Source organism: Cloeon dipterum, chromosome 4, assembly GCF_949628265.1.
Source record: "Cloeon dipterum chromosome 4, ieCloDipt1.1, whole genome shotgun sequence".
NCBI classification, from domain to species: Eukaryota; Metazoa; Arthropoda; class Insecta; order Ephemeroptera; family Baetidae; genus Cloeon; species Cloeon dipterum.
The window spans coordinates 11,686,327-11,702,188 of NC_088789.1; the positions used below are offsets into that span (position 1 = coordinate 11,686,327).

A 15,862-nucleotide genomic window follows, 5' to 3' on the forward strand; every position below is an offset into this window, starting at 1 on the left:
TTCCACTAAGCAATTTGTTTTATTAATGAATTATCACTCCGAACTTAATATAATCAAGTATAAAGTCAATGGTTGAAGAACACAAACTTAATTGTCGAGTTTATGAAATTTTATTATATGGATATAATCACTTCTTTGCCTTAACTTGGGCCGCAATACGATCAAGATCCCTCCTCCCTTGGGAGGTGAGACGGCGACCACCGTCGGGAGTCTTCTCGACCAGCTTAAGCTGCTCCAGGGATTGGAGAGCCTTTCTGGCTACTGATCCTGAGCTTCGGCAGAAGTGAGATGGGCTTACTCCGTTGCGCTTGCGTCCTGGAAAAATCCAAAAATAATATTGTCACATTTATCATCAATCAACCCTTGACTTTTAAAATCTGAAAGAGTTGCAAATATTTCTTTCCATCAAGAAATCATGGCAAATATTGTTACTGTTTCAAACGCTGGATATTGCATCGATTAAAATTATAATCCCACTTAATAAGTGAATAATTAGACAAAAAAATGTTACTATCTGAGTATGCTTCTGAGGAACGCTAATCCCTTTACAACATTACAAGTTGCTAAATAAATTGAACATAAAACACATCAAGATTTTAGCTGGAGTTTGTGTTTTACAGATGCAAAAACGCAAGCCTGCACTTAAAAAGAAAACCAATCAAAAAAATTGACAACCACGCAACTCAACTCCTACGATGGTTAATTTTCCTCAAGCAAAAATTCAACTACATAAGCCAAAATTCCATCCTTTCTTATGTAACCACTGTAAACTGTTTTTTAATTCACCACATGGGAAGGAGTGCCAGACTTCTAAAGCTAAAACCCGGAGATTTTGGACTCGAAAACCCGGAGATCCCTATACTCCCCGTGTTAAATTTTCAGTTCCAAACCCAGAGATCCCTATGCTCCCGTGTTAAAGTTTTCAGTCCCAAACCCGGAGATCTCCGGTCAAAACCCGGAGAGTGGCAGCCCTACACATGAGCGGTTCCTTTATTATAAGATTAAAAGCATTATCCAGAACATAAATTTACCTCCGAAAATTTTTGTCGTGGACCCAACGCCGATTGGAGCCCTAATGTACATGTGCCTGGCAATGGCAGAGCACCTGGTGAAATACCAGTCCTCATCATAGGGCGCAAGCTCCTTAAACTTAGCTGTCTTCACAAGGTCAACCCAGTCGGGGACCTTCATTTTGCCGGACCTGAATTAAAGAAAACAAAAAAAAATGAGTCAAGCATTTCTGAAAAATGTTAATTTGAGCGCTATGTAAGCGTAAGCCGCGTAAGCATGCGTCCACATAATGAAGCATTGCTGGACGTTGTTGATGACTTTGTACTTACATCTTCAGAAAAGCCGCAAAGGCTCTCACAAATTTGTGTTGATCAACGTCCTTCACTGTGACTGACGGCATCTGAAATAAAAAAAAGGAAAGGAGTCAGACTCATCGGAAAACTGCTTCACCACAATGCAGCAGGGCGGCATTTTCGGCATGATTGCTGTCTGATAACACAACTGCACCACGTGTTTTGCCCCTACTCGCATAATAATTATTTTGGAACGCGAATCTATTTGACAATTAAACGAGAAATACAAACTGAACTAAATTTTGGGATTACTTACGGTATTTACTTAGAAAATTAAAGCAAATTTTCGATTAAACCCCGACACGTTGTCACAAGCTTACCTTGGACCGATAGAAGAAATGGCGTCCGAACCCAAACTTACTTATGCGGCCGCTGGAGCGCTAGTTGCTTGAGCCGGGTCGGCCCCTATTTAATATTTTTATAGTTTACCCGCGAATGACGAGATAATGCAAGAAAAGTTCCTTTTGTTTGCGAGACAGAAGGAAATAAATAAGTATTCGAAAAATTGCCCAAAATTCTCTAAATTCAGGCATACAATTCCTATAAATAAATCCTTTATTCTCGCGGTGGGTTCTACGACCGACAGCTGCAGCAAATTCAGATATTCCTTGAGCAAATATTCTGAAAATCTCATCTATGCACAAAGAAGGGAAATCCAAATTTAAACCCGCGCAACTCAACCAGACAATTGAATTTATTTAATTACTCTAAACAGCACACAAACAATAAATATAACGCGGACCACTCGAATTCCGCTTTCGACGCCTCCGCTTCTTTCTGGACAATATTATTATGTAAGGTTTTTTATTTTGTATTTTTGGATATTCATAATATTGGAAAGTTAATTAACCTATCGATATGAAAAACTTATTAATCATAATTGATCTTTTAACAAGAATACTTAAACTACAGGTTAGTTATCTTTCAACACGTTATAGAAAGTGAAATTATTAAAACTTTGTTTGAAAAATGATCATAAGAAAGAACAGTTGAGGGTATCAAGCACAGAATATTTAAAATTATTGTTAAAGAGAAGTCAGAAAAAGCTCTTGATTCGCAAATCATTGTTGGTTGGATAAAATAGATATAAGTGCATCAAGTGTAATATATTTATTTGTCTGCTTTTCAAATTTGCAAATTTAATTACAACGTAGACTCAAAGCTTTCTGATGATTTCCAATACAAACTCCAAAACTTAAATGAGTTTAAACAAACACGTTGAACTTAAAGTGTAATTTTATTTTTAGAACAAATAAAATTCGTGCATCATAATTTTTGAAAACACAGTATAATAACACGAAGATCATGTTGTGGACCGCAGCAGGGTAAATTTTACCAATTTATCTCTGCGTATTTAAAGGAAATTATACAACTAAAAAAGGATGAACTGTCTTATTTTCACAGAACAGCAATCCTATTATTTTCCATAATTTGAGAAATTCCTTGGAACGCAATTGGTGCAAATTTTAAAATGAAGCTGATTAGTATGTTAATTAAAGAATTATTTTAAATAGAAAATAATCAGTGAGCAATAAATTTTTATCAAATCGTATCAAATAGCATTATATGCAACGAGCTCGACGTTGGTGTGGCGCGGGTTGCCTGGCGCAAAATGTAAGGCGCTCATGCGCGCGCTCCAGCAAGAGGAGGCAAAAGGAAACCGCGGTCTAGGATGGTGGATTTTCACTTCAAATTTGGCTTACGATTACGAGTCAGATGCACAGATGGACTCGTCTATTTTAAAAAATTTTCTTCTTCCCTTTCTCATCCTGCTGTCATTTAGTGATGCCGCTCTGACTTTCAAAGCAAGCGTTCAAAGTTACAACGTCCACCCATCACTAGAAAATTTCAGGCTTAGTAGGTACGACTGATTGTGTATTTTGCACCATTTCATTATCTTTTAATATCGCTCTCGTATACTTAGGTGCCACTTTGTACTTACAAGCAACACTCTTTTAGAAACAACACTGCTGGAGCGATTGAAAATCAACGCTCCTGTCTTGATAATGGAGAATTTTCAAGCTGTTGCAGAAATGATTCAACTGGAAAATTGCCTCGATTTCATCCTCATTTTAGGTCGCGACTGCTGTGGTTTTTTTCGTTCGATGGTTAGAATTTGGAGGCACACAAGAGTTAGAGGCGAAGGAAAAGTTCTGGCCGCACTTGAGGATCGAGCAACCAGCAAAAACTGTCTCGGCTGCATAATCGACACAGCATTCGCTGAAAATGTTTTGGATGTCACTGTAATCAAGGATGGAGAGATCATTAAGCACGTCCTGGGCGGAGAATCACTTCACCATAAAATAATGGAGGTATTTTTATACCATCATAAATTTCTTAAGGTGCGCGGGATTTTTTTTAATTATTAAATTATTATTATCAAATTATTGATGAATCTAAAATGAAATCAGATTAATTTTTGTCAAGATATAATTGAAACACGATATAAAAATAGCTTCAAAATGCTAGTCTACTCTATTCTGAAATAATTTAATAATGAGCGGCATTAGAGAAAAATAAATTCGCAGTGCTGGACAGCTGCTACATTTGGCCCCTACATAGTCAATACTTCTGCATTGAACTTTTTACATTGAAATTACTGCAAATGAGGCCTAAGGTTGTACAGTACAAGAACGTGCAATAAGGCTATTTTTTCTTTTAAGATGTTCACTTTAAACCATCCATTAAACTAATCTCGCGTAGAGATGATTTATAGTTTATATTTTCTTTCATTAAATCCCTGCGTGTTTTTTGTTTTAATATTTAATTTGGTATTTTATATCTAATTCTTTACTGTTAGTTTTTACTAGCCAAAATTGTTTTTGAAATAAATAATTTGCAATTATGAGGAAGCAGGCTGAATGCCGTCCAACCGTGAATGACTTTTTACAGACGGCTGTTATTCGATACCCGCCGTTCATCACTTTCCCGGAATATAGCACACCAGGTTGCCTGGAAGACGTCATCCTGGACGAGCAACTAATTGACCTGTTAGACGGCACCGAGTATCGGCTTTTGCGGCACTTGTCGTCCAAGTTCAACTTCACAACGAGATTTCTGTTGCGCCAACAATTGGAGCTGTGGGGAACGGTCTACGATAACGACACTGCGTCAGGAGTGATTGGCATGATAAAGGACGGCAGCACTCACTTCGGCGTCGGCGGCTTTAATTGGGACCTGCGTTACTGGCCGCACGTCGATCAGCTCTTGCCTTACAGACGCACTCTTGTCAAGTTCCTCTCGCCTCGGCGCGGCGGCTCGGCTAATTGGCTCGCACTCGTGCATCCTTTTGACCTGAAAATTTGGTCGTCAATCTTTGTGGCGGTGCTGGCGGCCGCCACCTGCCTCAACCTGGCGCAGCGTGTCGAGATCGGACAGCAGGGCGCCGACTTCGTGCTCTGCTTGCTCGTCTCCCTCGGCGTTCTGGCTCAGCAGGGCGACATTCCCAAGGTGCTGATTAAATTAAGTCGCTAACTCTTATATTGCTAGCTGTATAGCTGGATAAATATGCCAAACGCAATTTAATTACTTTTTTGCTGTATTTTTTAATGAGATCGCAGCAACACCATTACTTCATCTATATTAGGTTATTAAACGGAATTTTTAAATTATTAAAATTTGTTTCTCCATATATTTACATCTGGGAAAGGTCTGCAATATTTAAACAAAATAACTGTGAAAATGCTCTCCATTGCATTTTTCTCACGTATAGCAACAAAAGAAAAGTTTGAGAAATTCGTTTAAAATTTGGTCTGCATGGATAGTTAAAAATAATTAAATAATTTTAGTTACGTAGACCGGCCTTTTCTATCTAAAGCATTTAGATATTAAAAAATTAATGTTTTGAAATCAACAACAAATATCCACCCCAGAAATTCTGATGCAGCTTTCAAAACACCATTCTCTATAGCTTGAATAATTTAATTCTTGAAGATGCCATTTTAACGTGCTTATACTGTTACAGTACTGGTCGCATGGGGTGAGAAGACCTATTCTAGTTGGTCTTCAGCTGTGTGTTATCCTCCTGGGAGCTTGTTATTGCGCTTTATTGTTCGCTGTTCTCACCATAGAGCAAGCAGCCCAACAAGTTGACTCGGTGCAAGAACTTGTTGATTCTAATTTGCGACTCACTGATGTTGACGAAATCTGGCCGGGACAGGTATAGCGGACTAGCTAAATCAGTGCGATAAAATAAAATTGTTTTGAGCAGCTCAGATTGTCCGATGATCAAAATATTGCTACCATCATGAAAAAATTCCGCATGTCCTCCTCGTGGGATGAGTTGCTGAAGAGACTCAACTCGGGAAAATTTAGTTACACCGCGGAATGTTTGGACACTGGATTTCTTTGCCTGCAGGATGATATCACGACTGACATGCTAGAAAATTTGCACCTTTCAGAGTGAGAATTTTGTCAGTGATCAAAATAAATTATATTTTATTAAGTTGTGATTCTAACAGAGATTTTGTTTTAACGTCGGAAATCGCAATGGTTATGAAAAAAGGGTTTCCTCTGAAAAATGCATTTGACCGAGAAACCTCGCATCTCATCGAGAGTGGAATTTTGAAGATGTGGGAAGATCAGGTAGTGCGAAAAATTCCAGAGAGGGATATGGGTCGCTTGATGAAAAAGAGAGGCGCCGCCACCGTCCCCATCGCAATTGGACTGTCCCACATGGGGGGACCTTTCATGATGCTCATTTTTGGCCTGTGTCTCGCAATTTTCTCCTTCTGCATGGAAGTACTATTTTGCGGAAAATCAGCAAGAAGTTTACAGCTGTAATAAGGTATTATCTACTTTTTTGGTTCCATTTAATTTTTTAATTAATGAATTAAAAATGATTTTTAAATCAGCATAATTATATACATGTTATTGCATGTCAGAGGGCATAGTATCTGATTGAGAAGAATTGTTGAATATGCGCATATTATTTGAGTTTTTATTTACCCTCTTTCTCTTTCGTAATACACTGATTTTTCTACTTAAAAATTTGAGTAAATAATGTAACGTAAACATATTATTTAATATTTATTTTGCATTCAGTGGTGTGTTAATGAAAACAAAAAACAAAAACATAATAAATAAAAATTATTGAAAAATATGGTGAGATATTTGCAAATAAAAAGCTGGTTTTGATGTTTCGAAAATTCCTGGCGTTAGCGTGTTGCATTCCCGTTTGCAAAAAAGTCAAGGCTGCGGAAAGCGAAAAGGCAAGTAAGTGGCGGAGGAGAGGGAGAGGGAATGAACCGACTCGACAACAACATCCTCTCGTGCCGTGTGTGACATTTCGCACGCACACGCCCATCCGTGAAATTTTCGAAATTCCCTTCTCCACAACACCTGACAGCCTGACAGGCGGGGGGCGGCACGGCACAAGCTGCTGTGGCCGAATCGATCAATTCATGAATTGTGATTCGCGGCTCAAGGTCGTCGTCGGGCAGTGCAGTGTGTGCGGGCTGCACTCGATCCATTTTACCGAGGGTCGGGGTTCAATCCCACTCGAGGGTATTTAAATATAGATCGCGTTGGTACGTGTGACATCGGCAACTAGTAGAAAACAGACAGCAGCCAATGGAAGCGGCGCTCGCGAGAATTAACGCCGCGCCAACCTACGGAGCACTTCCGTGATTGGGCGGCACCAGCTGATCGCGATTCATCGCTGCTGGGACCAGAGCTTCGTATTATTTTCCGTCGCAGCTGGACTGCGGATCCGAATTCGAGCAAATCGTCAGTGAAAAGATGCCCGCAAACTGAGCCGAATCCATCGTGAGCGATCGCAATGAAGAGATCCACTAAGGTGAGTGCCGCGGAGCCACTTGTTTTCGTGTCGCGAATGCTTTTCTCCGTTCGAGTGACGTCACGACATTACTGGCACCAGATTACACAGTCACTCTGGCTTAGTGCACTCGTCGGCACTTGGACGCGTTTGCCGAGCTCGGCTTGCCGAATTGGGCCGCGCAGCACCGAGTGGGCTTCGGCGGGTGTCTATCGGCGCCACCTCGCAACCCTCGCAGGTGGGTTTGAGTCAAGAAAAGGGCTGTGTTCGGGACGCTCGCAATAACCTTGAAGCTGGCTACTGCTCGTTGTTGGGGTATACACACACATATGTGCGAGTGCATACATACTTTGTAAACTTTATTGACAAGAAAAGGCAAGCAGCTCTTTAGGGAGAACTGGACTGTGTCTCTCGCCGACTGTCGACCGGGGGGGTCGGACAGGAAAGTCGGCTGTCGAGTCGGGCCGACCCGCTTCAAAAACAAACACCAGCAAAACAGCTGAATAAAGGAAAGTGACGAAATTTCATTCTTTTTGCTCGCTAGAAGTAGGTCGCGAAACAGAAAGGCTAGCTGCTGGCTGTCAGTTCGCGAAGCTGCTGATGGAATTTGGCGTGCGGTCGAGTATTTCGCGTGCGAATCGATTTTTCCGCAGTTCGGCTGCTGCGATCACATGAAGGTAGGTTATGACAACGAGCTGGGAGCAGTGCTCATTGTGCGTTATTTGCGTATCGATTTCCAGAACTTGTGTAACTATAATACTCTGCTCGCATTTTATCTGCGAACAGAAGTGGCACGGAATCTGCTCATCGGGCGGCCTTGCCGTCTGTGAAACAGATAAAATTTTTGCAAATCGCGCTGCTGCTGACTGGGTCAATTAAGCGAACGGCGAATACATATATTATTATTAGTTGCACAGCACGCCAGCGCGTAAGGAGGTTGCAAAAATGTAGAACGGCCACTGTCACTTTCATGACAGAAAATGGGCCCGGCTGCTTGCTGGCTGTCGTTGCACACCAACTGACATTGCCAATTTGTTTTACCGACGGGCTGTTTGCGAATATTATAGCTTTTCCAAGCCACGCCCTTCGCTAGGTAATTAAATAGAAGAAAGCAGAAAGAAACATGATATTTATCGCTGTGGCTATGCATAATATGTTCTCTTCTTTTGGTGTGGAGGAGGGGAAACATTACTAGAAGTAGTGAAAATAAAGACGCACATCCGACATTTTAAGTAAATACTCATTGTCTCAGAAATAAAAGTAACAGTCAAGCGCAAGACGAGTTTTATCAGCAAAGAACGAGGTATCATGTTTTCTGTAGAGATAAAAACAATATTATCCATTTTCACTTAATGTGATTTCAGTCATTTTGTGAGAGTATTTGTGTGTGATCACCGACAATATATTTACCAAATACAAATTGATTGATTGAGCGCCTCTTGTCTTTGTCAGGGTCTAGAGTTCAAACCACCCGACGCAGGGATGGACTCAGACGATGGTGAGCCAGCACACCATGCTCGCCGTCCTATGAACGCATTCCTCATCTTCTGCAAGAGGCATCGCAGCGTGGTGCGCGAAAAGTACCCCACTCTGGAGAACAGGTGCATCACTAAAATCTTGGGCGAGTGGTGGGCACAGCTGGAGCCTCAAGAGAAGTCGTGCTACACCGACTTGGCGAAGAAGGTGATAAAATAATTTTCAAGTTCAATCTGGTTTACAGTCGTGGATTATTGTTTCAGTACAAGGAAGCTTTTCTTGAAGCTAATCCTGACTTCAAATGGTACAAACTACCAGCTCCTCCACTGCGGACACTTGTCACTCGTCCATCAAACCAGAAACCACCAAAGCTGGAGTATCCATCAGCATCGGGACCCATTGTGCCAGGAAAACTTGCAGGTACAGATGAATATTGGTGTTTGTTTTCTTTCTATTGCTTCATTATCTGATAGTAGGTGAAACTCTTTGAGTTCAGAAATTTAAAGCAGATGTGGAGATGCTTTAAAGATACAACTATTGCTTTAGTTGACATATTTCATTAAAACTGGCCTGTATTATTTGCCGCGTGTTTTGGTTCATTCTCATCAACAAATTATTGGTTTGTGAAAAACAATTTTCACTCAAGGTTGGCTGCATTAATATAGAAACGAATAACAATATCTAGTCCTTGTTGATTTCAAAGTTCATTTATTTATTAGTAAAAATATGATATTCAAATTTTGTTGTTCCATATTATAATAAAAAGAGACATCATCCAAAACTTGTCAAAATGATATATTAAAGGAGGAAGTTATCAAAGCAGTGAAGAATGAAGATGAAGATTTAATTATATAATTAACTAATTTGGCCTGTTTCTCTTCTTACTCAAGAAATATTATTATTCATAATTCATAAATATTTCAGATGAAAGCCAGATGGGAGGTTTGAGCAGTCTCTTGTCATCACCCCCGGTGACCCCTACTTCGCCAACGGTGCCAAAACCTCCTAAAAAGCGATACTTGGAGGAAAGCCTGGGTTCCGCAACCCCTTTGTCCTCCTGGGAAGGCACTTCATTTGATAAGACCGATGACAACTCTCGAGACAGCAGCCCAGACAGCGAGGGAAAAGACTCAGGGCTGTGCAATCTGTCTCCGACCACTGTCGGGGCCGCGACGGCACAAGCACCCCTCGTCCTAAATCAGGCCTGGAGCCAGTTGGGCGCGAAAGCAGGTCCATCGGCCGCGGTTTCTATGAAGACCTCTGAAACTGTTGAAAAGAATGAGGAAGACATGTGCGTCAGCCTCGAGACTCCTGCTGCTGCACCAAGTTCTTGGGCGGACGTTGCCAGCAGGGAGACAAATAACAATGAAGCCTCTTATTTAAATGGTACGCAAGCTAAATTATTATCTGCCCTGATTACTAACTAAGCCAGATTCAGATTTTTCAGTACATGCTGAAGAAGATGAAAAACCAAATGTTGCTGACACTTCCAGCAAAAGCTCAGGTCCTTGGATCCAGTTGAAGGAGTCTAGTCGTAGTGATATGCCGAGTCAGGATGCCTTTTACGAGAAGAATTTGAAAGGAAAAGGCTCCCATGATACTAGAAAATCTGTTCGCGCTTGCAAGGGCAAGAGGTATCAAGAGTTTATGAGTTCTGGTCGAATTGCAACTGGAAAGAGAGGCCGGCTGAGGATGTACAAGAGTTTTGACAGGTTAGTAAATTTAACTACTACTCATATTCTTGACAAAATTCCTGTTATTTTGGCTGTTGTTTCTTTGTATTGTCACAAAAATATTTACAACATGAGCAAAAGGATGTAAATAAATTTAGTGAATGAACTTAATTAATTTGAAAACAGATATTGGGTATTTTTTCTATGGCCATAATTTACCAATAGAAACTAGACCAAACAGTAAAGAAGCCTACAAAGTAGCTGGTTGGCACCAAAAATGAGCTTCCTTAACCTCAAAGTTCCAAATCCAATAACCATGATTTATTTTTTCTCAGTGATGGGCCTAGCAAAGTCAGACACAATTCTGGCTCTTCTTCTGCCTCTGAAAAAACAGACTCTGCTTATTCTGAAGCAAGCAGGGGATCCAGAGACCCCAATGAAGAAACGCTCTATGTGCTGCAAGGGAAAAGTACGCCCACTCCCAGCATGGAAATGTGAGTTTCACCAATCAATTCCTAGTTCATGAAATAGCCTTTCGTTTTTGTGTAGGGACATGGACCTGGAATTATCATCAATCAAGCGACGCCACATATCCGAGTGTTCCGAGGACTCTGAGATGGATGCAAATATGAAGAAACGATTCAGGGCCGCGTGAGCTTGCTCTTGCTTTAATTGAGTCTGAAATCATAGCGAATGCCAACAGAGATTTCAATCTGGATGAGAAAATCGACGCCCTTCCCTCCCTCAGCCTTGAGGAGTTCCAACAGAAGAAGAAGGCAAAGAAAAAGAGGGCTTCCAGCGCTCCATCTACTCCTAAAAAACACATTGTGCGGGACAGGTCTCTTGAGACCACTCCAGGTGACTATTTTTTTCTTTCATGAGTACTCAATTTAACGCATCCGAGGAAAATATATTGCAATTTGACCAAGCTTTATCATATTCCTTCTTGCACTCTTAATGCCCACTTAATATTGGAAGTTTTCGGTATTACATTGCAGATGAAGTAGTAAGCATTTGATTTGTGTGCTAAATATGAGACACGGTTCTGGCCACCTAAGCCATTTAAAGTCAAATGGTAGGGAAACAAAGCAAAGCTTATTAAACAATTTTTGCCCTGTGCTTGAAAGTGGCCTAAGGTGGTCTACACAGCAATTGGAAAGATGATATGACTGAAAAAAATGCGTCTAACCATTGCTATATTTATATCATTTGGCTATGGCGTTAGTCTTAAGTTATAAACGTCAGTCTATCTGTTACCAAATTAATATTATCACGGTTAGGTAATCTTTATTATTTCAATATAAAACTGAAACTTGCAGTAAAATTTTACTGGTTTAGTTTGGTCCTTATGGTAGTTGTAATATTTGTGTATTACAATTTTCTGAGGAGGGTAAATAGAATTAAAACTTCTTCTTACTAATACTTTTAAATTACATGTTTATCTAAAATTTAACCAAATACAAACCTCTAATCAAAATTAGATTACCAATTAACCTTTCTATAAAAAATCTTCATTTTCTTAAGAAAAATTAATTTAAAAAAAAATCAAGATGCCTATTCATGGATATGAATCAAGCTATTTGCATTCTTCGTTTTGGTCCTAACAGAAGCAATGCTTTTTGCTTTCTCAGATTTAAAAACCAATCATTTTTATCGGCTGCTCTATCAAACATACACAAGTGAAAATCGATAAATAATGTTTGGTGTTGGAGGAGATTAAAATTTAAAAGTCATATTTTATTGCAGTGTCGAAGCCTACGGCTAACCCATCAAGCGTGACTCCGACAAAAAATCCTCCGTTGGTTGGCAGTCAGAAGAGGAAGGCTCGCCGACTGCAAATAACTCGAGTGGAGCCTAATTCTCCGCACGTTATAAGTGGTGAGAACAAGCTGCGACATTTGCCAGAGCCAGAGCTGAAGTATCTGTTCCAGATAATGCTGTGGCCGATCCAAACAATGTCCTTATGAGTAACAGCGGACTTGCGACATTAGCCGCAGTAGCATCGGTAACCAAGAGACTTTTCAAGCAGTAAGTAACAATGATCAAGAGAGAAGCAACGCCATTTTCGTACACGAACGTTAACACACCATTGCACACAAAACGGAAAATGCAACTGGATTTTGATTTGCAGTTTAACTTGGAAAAAACGAGGGCTAATATCTCTCTTGCCCCTTAGCGTATAAGAGGAAATCAAGGAAATGGAGTACCTGCGTTGATGTTTGTGTAGAATAGTTGAAGAGAATCTCTTTTTGCGGAAGAGAGGAAAGAACTCAATTTGGCACCAGTTTATGGTCAGCTCGAACAAAGTTTGAAAACGCTACATTGGCTTTGTTGCAAAAGCAAAGAGAAAATTGGTGCCAACTTATGCAGGGCGCACATTTAAAGAATATTTTTCTGTGTTTTGTATTACAAAGTGATGTAGTAGGAAACGCCTCTGGAAGCGAGAGGTGTACACAATGTGATCTGCCAGACAGAATGAGTGAGGATTTAAACTAATTTTAAACAGTAGTCAATCACCTTAGATTGTTTTTACATCATTTCACAACATTTCCATTTAAGTTATTTTTTTATTCTTTGTTTTAGTCAAAAACTTGTTACCATAACTTGTTTTGCATTGACAACTTCATGCTTGTTGGTATGCATTTCGAGTGCGTGTTGGATTATCGGGAAACATTTAGTCGGTTGTTTTAACTCAATTTATATTCTCGGCGAACACGACTTCTAATATTTTGAATTTGCTAGACATCAATCTCTTCAGAATAATTGATTTGGGAGATGTGAAAATAGTATTACAGCAGATGAAATGCTGAAACCATGGTTGCTGTCAGGTACATTGACTTATGAAATTTTACAGTTATCACTAGAAATTTTTTAATAGTTTCTTAAAATGAGAAAATAAATATTCAATTTCGTCAAAGAAAGTTATCAAGACAGAAATCAAGGTTGCAGTGATGCAGTTCTGATTTTCATCTTTCAAATAGTTTTCTGTTCTGATCAAGATCCAAAATCAAAAGATTTAGAGAATTGCATTCAAGCCATTTTAATAATCATTGAGGTTTTCAGTTTTTACATGTGATTGACAATGCATCAGTTTTATTTAATCTGTTTTGATAGTGCCTTGACTTATTGTTGGGTTTGAGTCATTTCATACCCTCTGGACTCCTCAATTTTTTAAAGGTTTAAATAGAAACAAGTAAAAATTAATGTTATATTCTATTCAGGACAGTTTATATTATAATACTGAGGAGATTGCAGGGTATGAACTGAAGTAAACATTTATCGTTATTATATGTTATTGGAGGAAAAATTGTAAATAGAAATAACAGATTGTGTATAATTATATAAGTGGTCACACATGGAAATGTACATGATATAAATATATATGAAGATACACTTATGCTGAATATATTATAAATACATATATAATTGTTTCAAAACATAAATAACATTTATGCTATTTTAATATATATATGATCACTCTTGAATGTTTACGGGCAAGCCAAGAATTCTACAACTTTTGTGTATAGTGTACATATTCAGCAACTAATTTGTATATCATTTATTGAGAATTTAACACGCGCAGATGATGATTTAACTGCTTTGGACGCAAGTTACAAAATTCAGCTTGGTTCAGTGTAATCCTTAAATTTTGTGATTTTAATTAAGGTTTTATTATAAAATTTACTTCTGTTGTGGATTGTCTACATTCGTGTCTCTAATGTTAACTGCTTATACCACTTGATTGTGAATGCAAAAATTAATCAAACGCGGTTTGTTTTGCAATATTTCCTGTTGATTTTTTTTTAAAAAGCAAAAGATTGAAAGGGTTCTGGGCATAATTATAAATGTGTATTTTATTCTCCTTAGCCAAATGTTCATAATTAAATTCAGAGCCCTTGTCACTATTCTTTTAAAAAACTGCTACTCAAATGGGTAAATTTATATAGATGAGAGATAATAAATTATTGTAGTCTAGGCTTTTATGAAAATTTGTGAACATTTAAAAAGAGAAATAAAATAATTTGCACTTCTAAAACATTTTTTAATTGTAAAAATTTTGTTACATGAAAGTTATCTTTTATAAAATATATTAACGGTATTTTAGTAATAAGCTACTAAACAATGAATTAGTAATTGAAATTAGAGGCACTTAATGAACTTAATATTTTGAGCGCCAGATCGTTTCAAATCGAAAGTTTGGGAAGTGTTTTAAAGTTGGCAGCACACATAATGGGTGTGGCAGTCTTACGTCAAGAGATCAAAACAAAACAGCTAAAAATTGATAAATTTGCTTAACTTCCTTTGCCTCGCCACCAAGAGCATAAACATAAAGTGTCAGTTTTTATTCAGTTGTGTTAGTTAAGAGTCTACTCAAAACCATAAAATGGGTATAATTTTTGGAAAAAGTAAAAAACTGGAAAGTCGAGTTACTGAACAAGACAAGGCAGTGCTCGTAAGTACGCAATTCACTTCATCAACATGCATTAATATAAAAATTTTACGAGTTGATTTTGCTGTTTAATGTTTATGGAAATTACTGAGTTTTAATTTATGATTTTGTTATAAAATTGCAGCAACTGAAACAAACTAGGGACAAAATCAAGCAGCACCAGAAGAAAATTGAACAGAATTTGGAAAAGGATAGAGAGCTAGCCAAGAAACTGCTCACATCTGGCAAAAAAGAGTAAGGATTGTCATTTAATCAGCATGACAGAACACATAATACTCTGATCCGTGCTCTTTTATTAATGCATCATGTTTTGTAGCCGAGCCAAATTGCTGCTGAGAAAAAAACGATTCCAAGAACAGCTTTTGGCCAAGACTGACAATCAACTCGAAAATTTGGAACGGCTGGTTCACGACCTCGAGTTTTCACAGGTTGAAATGCAAGTATTGGATGGACTGAAGACAGGAAATGAAGCATTGAAGAAAGTGCAAGAGGTGCTGAATATTGATGCTGTCGAGAAAATCCTTGACGAGACAAGAGAGGCTGTAGAAAAGCAGAAGGTTTGCGCCTGATATTTCACTAGGGCAGAATTTAAATTTTCCATATGTTGTAAAGGAAATCGATGATCTCTTGAGCGGAGCTTTGACGCAAGAAGATGAAGATGACGTTGAAGCTGAGCTTGAGGCTCTGATTTCGGTCACAGAGCCAGCCAAAACGCTGCCAGATGTGCCAATGGAAGAGCCAGAGGGCGACGTAGAGCTGCCAGAAGTTCCTTCCGAAGAGCCTAAAGGTATTCTTTTAAAATGATATAATAAACTGGCTCTCTAATAATTATAATTCTAGCTCCAGTCAGGGAGAAGAAAAAAATCGCCATGGAAGCTGCTTGAACAAAAATAATTCCTAAGTTACTGGTGATTTAACGGTAAAATTGGGTGTAACCTTAAGATGATATTATTGAAAATCGCCTAGTCGCTCTCATCACATCTCAATGTTTTGTATGGCAGCAAGATCATCTTTTAGGAGCCTTATTATAATAATAAAAATCAATTTTGAATTTACACCGTCACACAGATGTGATAATTTTGCCAGAATAAATTAATTTAATACACAAAATAATAATAACTAA

At 38.7% G+C, this 15,862-nt stretch overlaps 4 protein-coding genes across 9 annotated transcripts; 3 read left to right on the plus strand and 1 right to left on the minus strand.

Annotated features, from left to right (window-relative positions):
* Window positions 1-91: 91 nt before the first annotated feature.
* On the minus strand, window positions 92-1,747 carry RpS19a (Ribosomal protein S19a). Of its 3 annotated transcripts, none has more exons than XM_065488634.1 (4): window positions 1,685-1,747; window positions 1,341-1,411; window positions 1,032-1,201; window positions 92-315 (listed from the first exon to the last, which is right to left on the minus strand). In XM_065488634.1, the coding sequence occupies exons 2-4, from the start codon at window positions 1,409-1,411 to the stop codon at window positions 128-130; spliced, it is 429 nt and encodes a 142-aa protein (XP_065344706.1). In that variant the 5' UTR covers window positions 1,685-1,747; the 3' UTR covers window positions 92-127. The 3 variants fall into 3 exon arrangements, with proteins under 3 accessions (XP_065344706.1, XP_065344705.1, XP_065344707.1); XM_065488633.1 differs by having other exon boundaries at window positions 1,621-1,704; XM_065488635.1 differs by lacking the exon at window positions 1,685-1,747 and adding an exon at window positions 1,630-1,648.
* Window positions 1,748-4,208: 2,461 nt separating this feature from the next.
* On the plus strand, window positions 4,209-6,146 carry LOC135942381 (uncharacterized). The gene is made up of 3 exons (XM_065488472.1): window positions 4,209-4,814; window positions 5,560-5,765; window positions 5,825-6,146. The coding sequence occupies exons 1-3, from the start codon at window positions 4,209-4,211 to the stop codon at window positions 6,144-6,146; spliced, it is 1,134 nt and encodes a 377-aa protein (XP_065344544.1).
* A 543-nt stretch (window positions 6,147-6,689) lies between these two features.
* Window positions 6,690-14,325, plus strand: LOC135942176 (uncharacterized). Of its 4 annotated transcripts, none has more exons than XM_065488166.1 (10): window positions 6,690-7,161; window positions 8,593-8,823; window positions 8,880-9,036; window positions 9,541-10,002; window positions 10,055-10,328; window positions 10,625-10,783; window positions 10,839-10,940; window positions 10,993-11,147; window positions 12,036-12,167; window positions 12,221-14,325. In XM_065488166.1, exons 1-10 carry the CDS (start codon window positions 7,144-7,146, stop codon window positions 12,319-12,321), a joined length of 1,791 nt encoding a protein of 596 aa, XP_065344238.1. In that variant the 5' UTR covers window positions 6,690-7,143; the 3' UTR covers window positions 12,322-14,325. The 4 variants fall into 4 exon arrangements, with proteins under 4 accessions (XP_065344238.1, XP_065344240.1, XP_065344239.1 ...); XM_065488168.1 differs by lacking the exon at window positions 6,690-7,161 and adding an exon at window positions 7,225-7,378; XM_065488167.1 differs by lacking the exon at window positions 6,690-7,161 and adding an exon at window positions 7,447-7,817.
* Window positions 14,326-14,541: 216 nt separating this feature from the next.
* Window positions 14,542-15,858, plus strand: Vps20 (vacuolar protein sorting 20). Its single transcript, XM_065491151.1, has 5 exons — window positions 14,542-14,742; window positions 14,864-14,973; window positions 15,056-15,296; window positions 15,352-15,526; window positions 15,580-15,858. Exons 1-5 carry the CDS (start codon window positions 14,674-14,676, stop codon window positions 15,621-15,623), a joined length of 639 nt encoding a protein of 212 aa, XP_065347223.1. The 5' UTR covers window positions 14,542-14,673; the 3' UTR covers window positions 15,624-15,858.
* The last annotated feature ends 4 nt before the right edge of the window (window positions 15,859-15,862 follow it).

What these genes read in the sequence shown, in the direction of transcription:
- RpS19a (XM_065488634.1), bottom strand. Translation starts at nt 1,411, where the DNA reads ATGCCGTCAGTCACAGTGAAGGACGTTGATCAACACAAATTTGTGAGA. An exon ending in TTTGCGGCTTTTCTGAAGAT is followed by an intron (nt 1,202 to 1,340) that starts GTAAGTACAAAG and finishes TCTTTAATTCAG; the next exon opens with GTCCGGCAAAATGAAGGTCC. An exon ending in CACGACAAAAATTTTCGGAG is followed by an intron (nt 316 to 1,031) that starts GTAAATTTATGT and finishes GGATTTTTCCAG; the next exon opens with GACGCAAGCGCAACGGAGTA.
- LOC135942381 (XM_065488472.1), top strand. Translation starts at nt 4,209, where the DNA reads ATGAGGAAGCAGGCTGAATGCCGTCCAACCGTGAATGACTTTTTACAG. An exon ending in AGCAGGGCGACATTCCCAAG is followed by an intron (nt 4,815 to 5,559) that starts GTGCTGATTAAA and finishes GCGATAAAATAA; the next exon opens with AATTGTTTTGAGCAGCTCAG. An exon ending in GAAAATTTGCACCTTTCAGA is followed by an intron (nt 5,766 to 5,824) that starts GTGAGAATTTTG and finishes TGATTCTAACAG; the next exon opens with AGATTTTGTTTTAACGTCGG.
- LOC135942176 (XM_065488166.1), top strand. An exon ending in AAGAAACGATTCAGGGCCGC is followed by an intron (nt 10,941 to 10,992) that starts GTGAGCTTGCTC and finishes GAATGCCAACAG; the next exon opens with AGATTTCAATCTGGATGAGA. An exon ending in GTCTCTTGAGACCACTCCAG is followed by an intron (nt 11,148 to 12,035) that starts GTGACTATTTTT and finishes ATTTTATTGCAG; the next exon opens with TGTCGAAGCCTACGGCTAAC.
- Vps20 (XM_065491151.1), top strand. Translation starts at nt 14,674, where the DNA reads ATGGGTATAATTTTTGGAAAAAGTAAAAAACTGGAAAGTCGAGTTACT. An exon ending in AACAAGACAAGGCAGTGCTC is followed by an intron (nt 14,743 to 14,863) that starts GTAAGTACGCAA and finishes ATAAAATTGCAG; the next exon opens with CAACTGAAACAAACTAGGGA. An exon ending in CTCACATCTGGCAAAAAAGA is followed by an intron (nt 14,974 to 15,055) that starts GTAAGGATTGTC and finishes CATGTTTTGTAG; the next exon opens with CCGAGCCAAATTGCTGCTGA.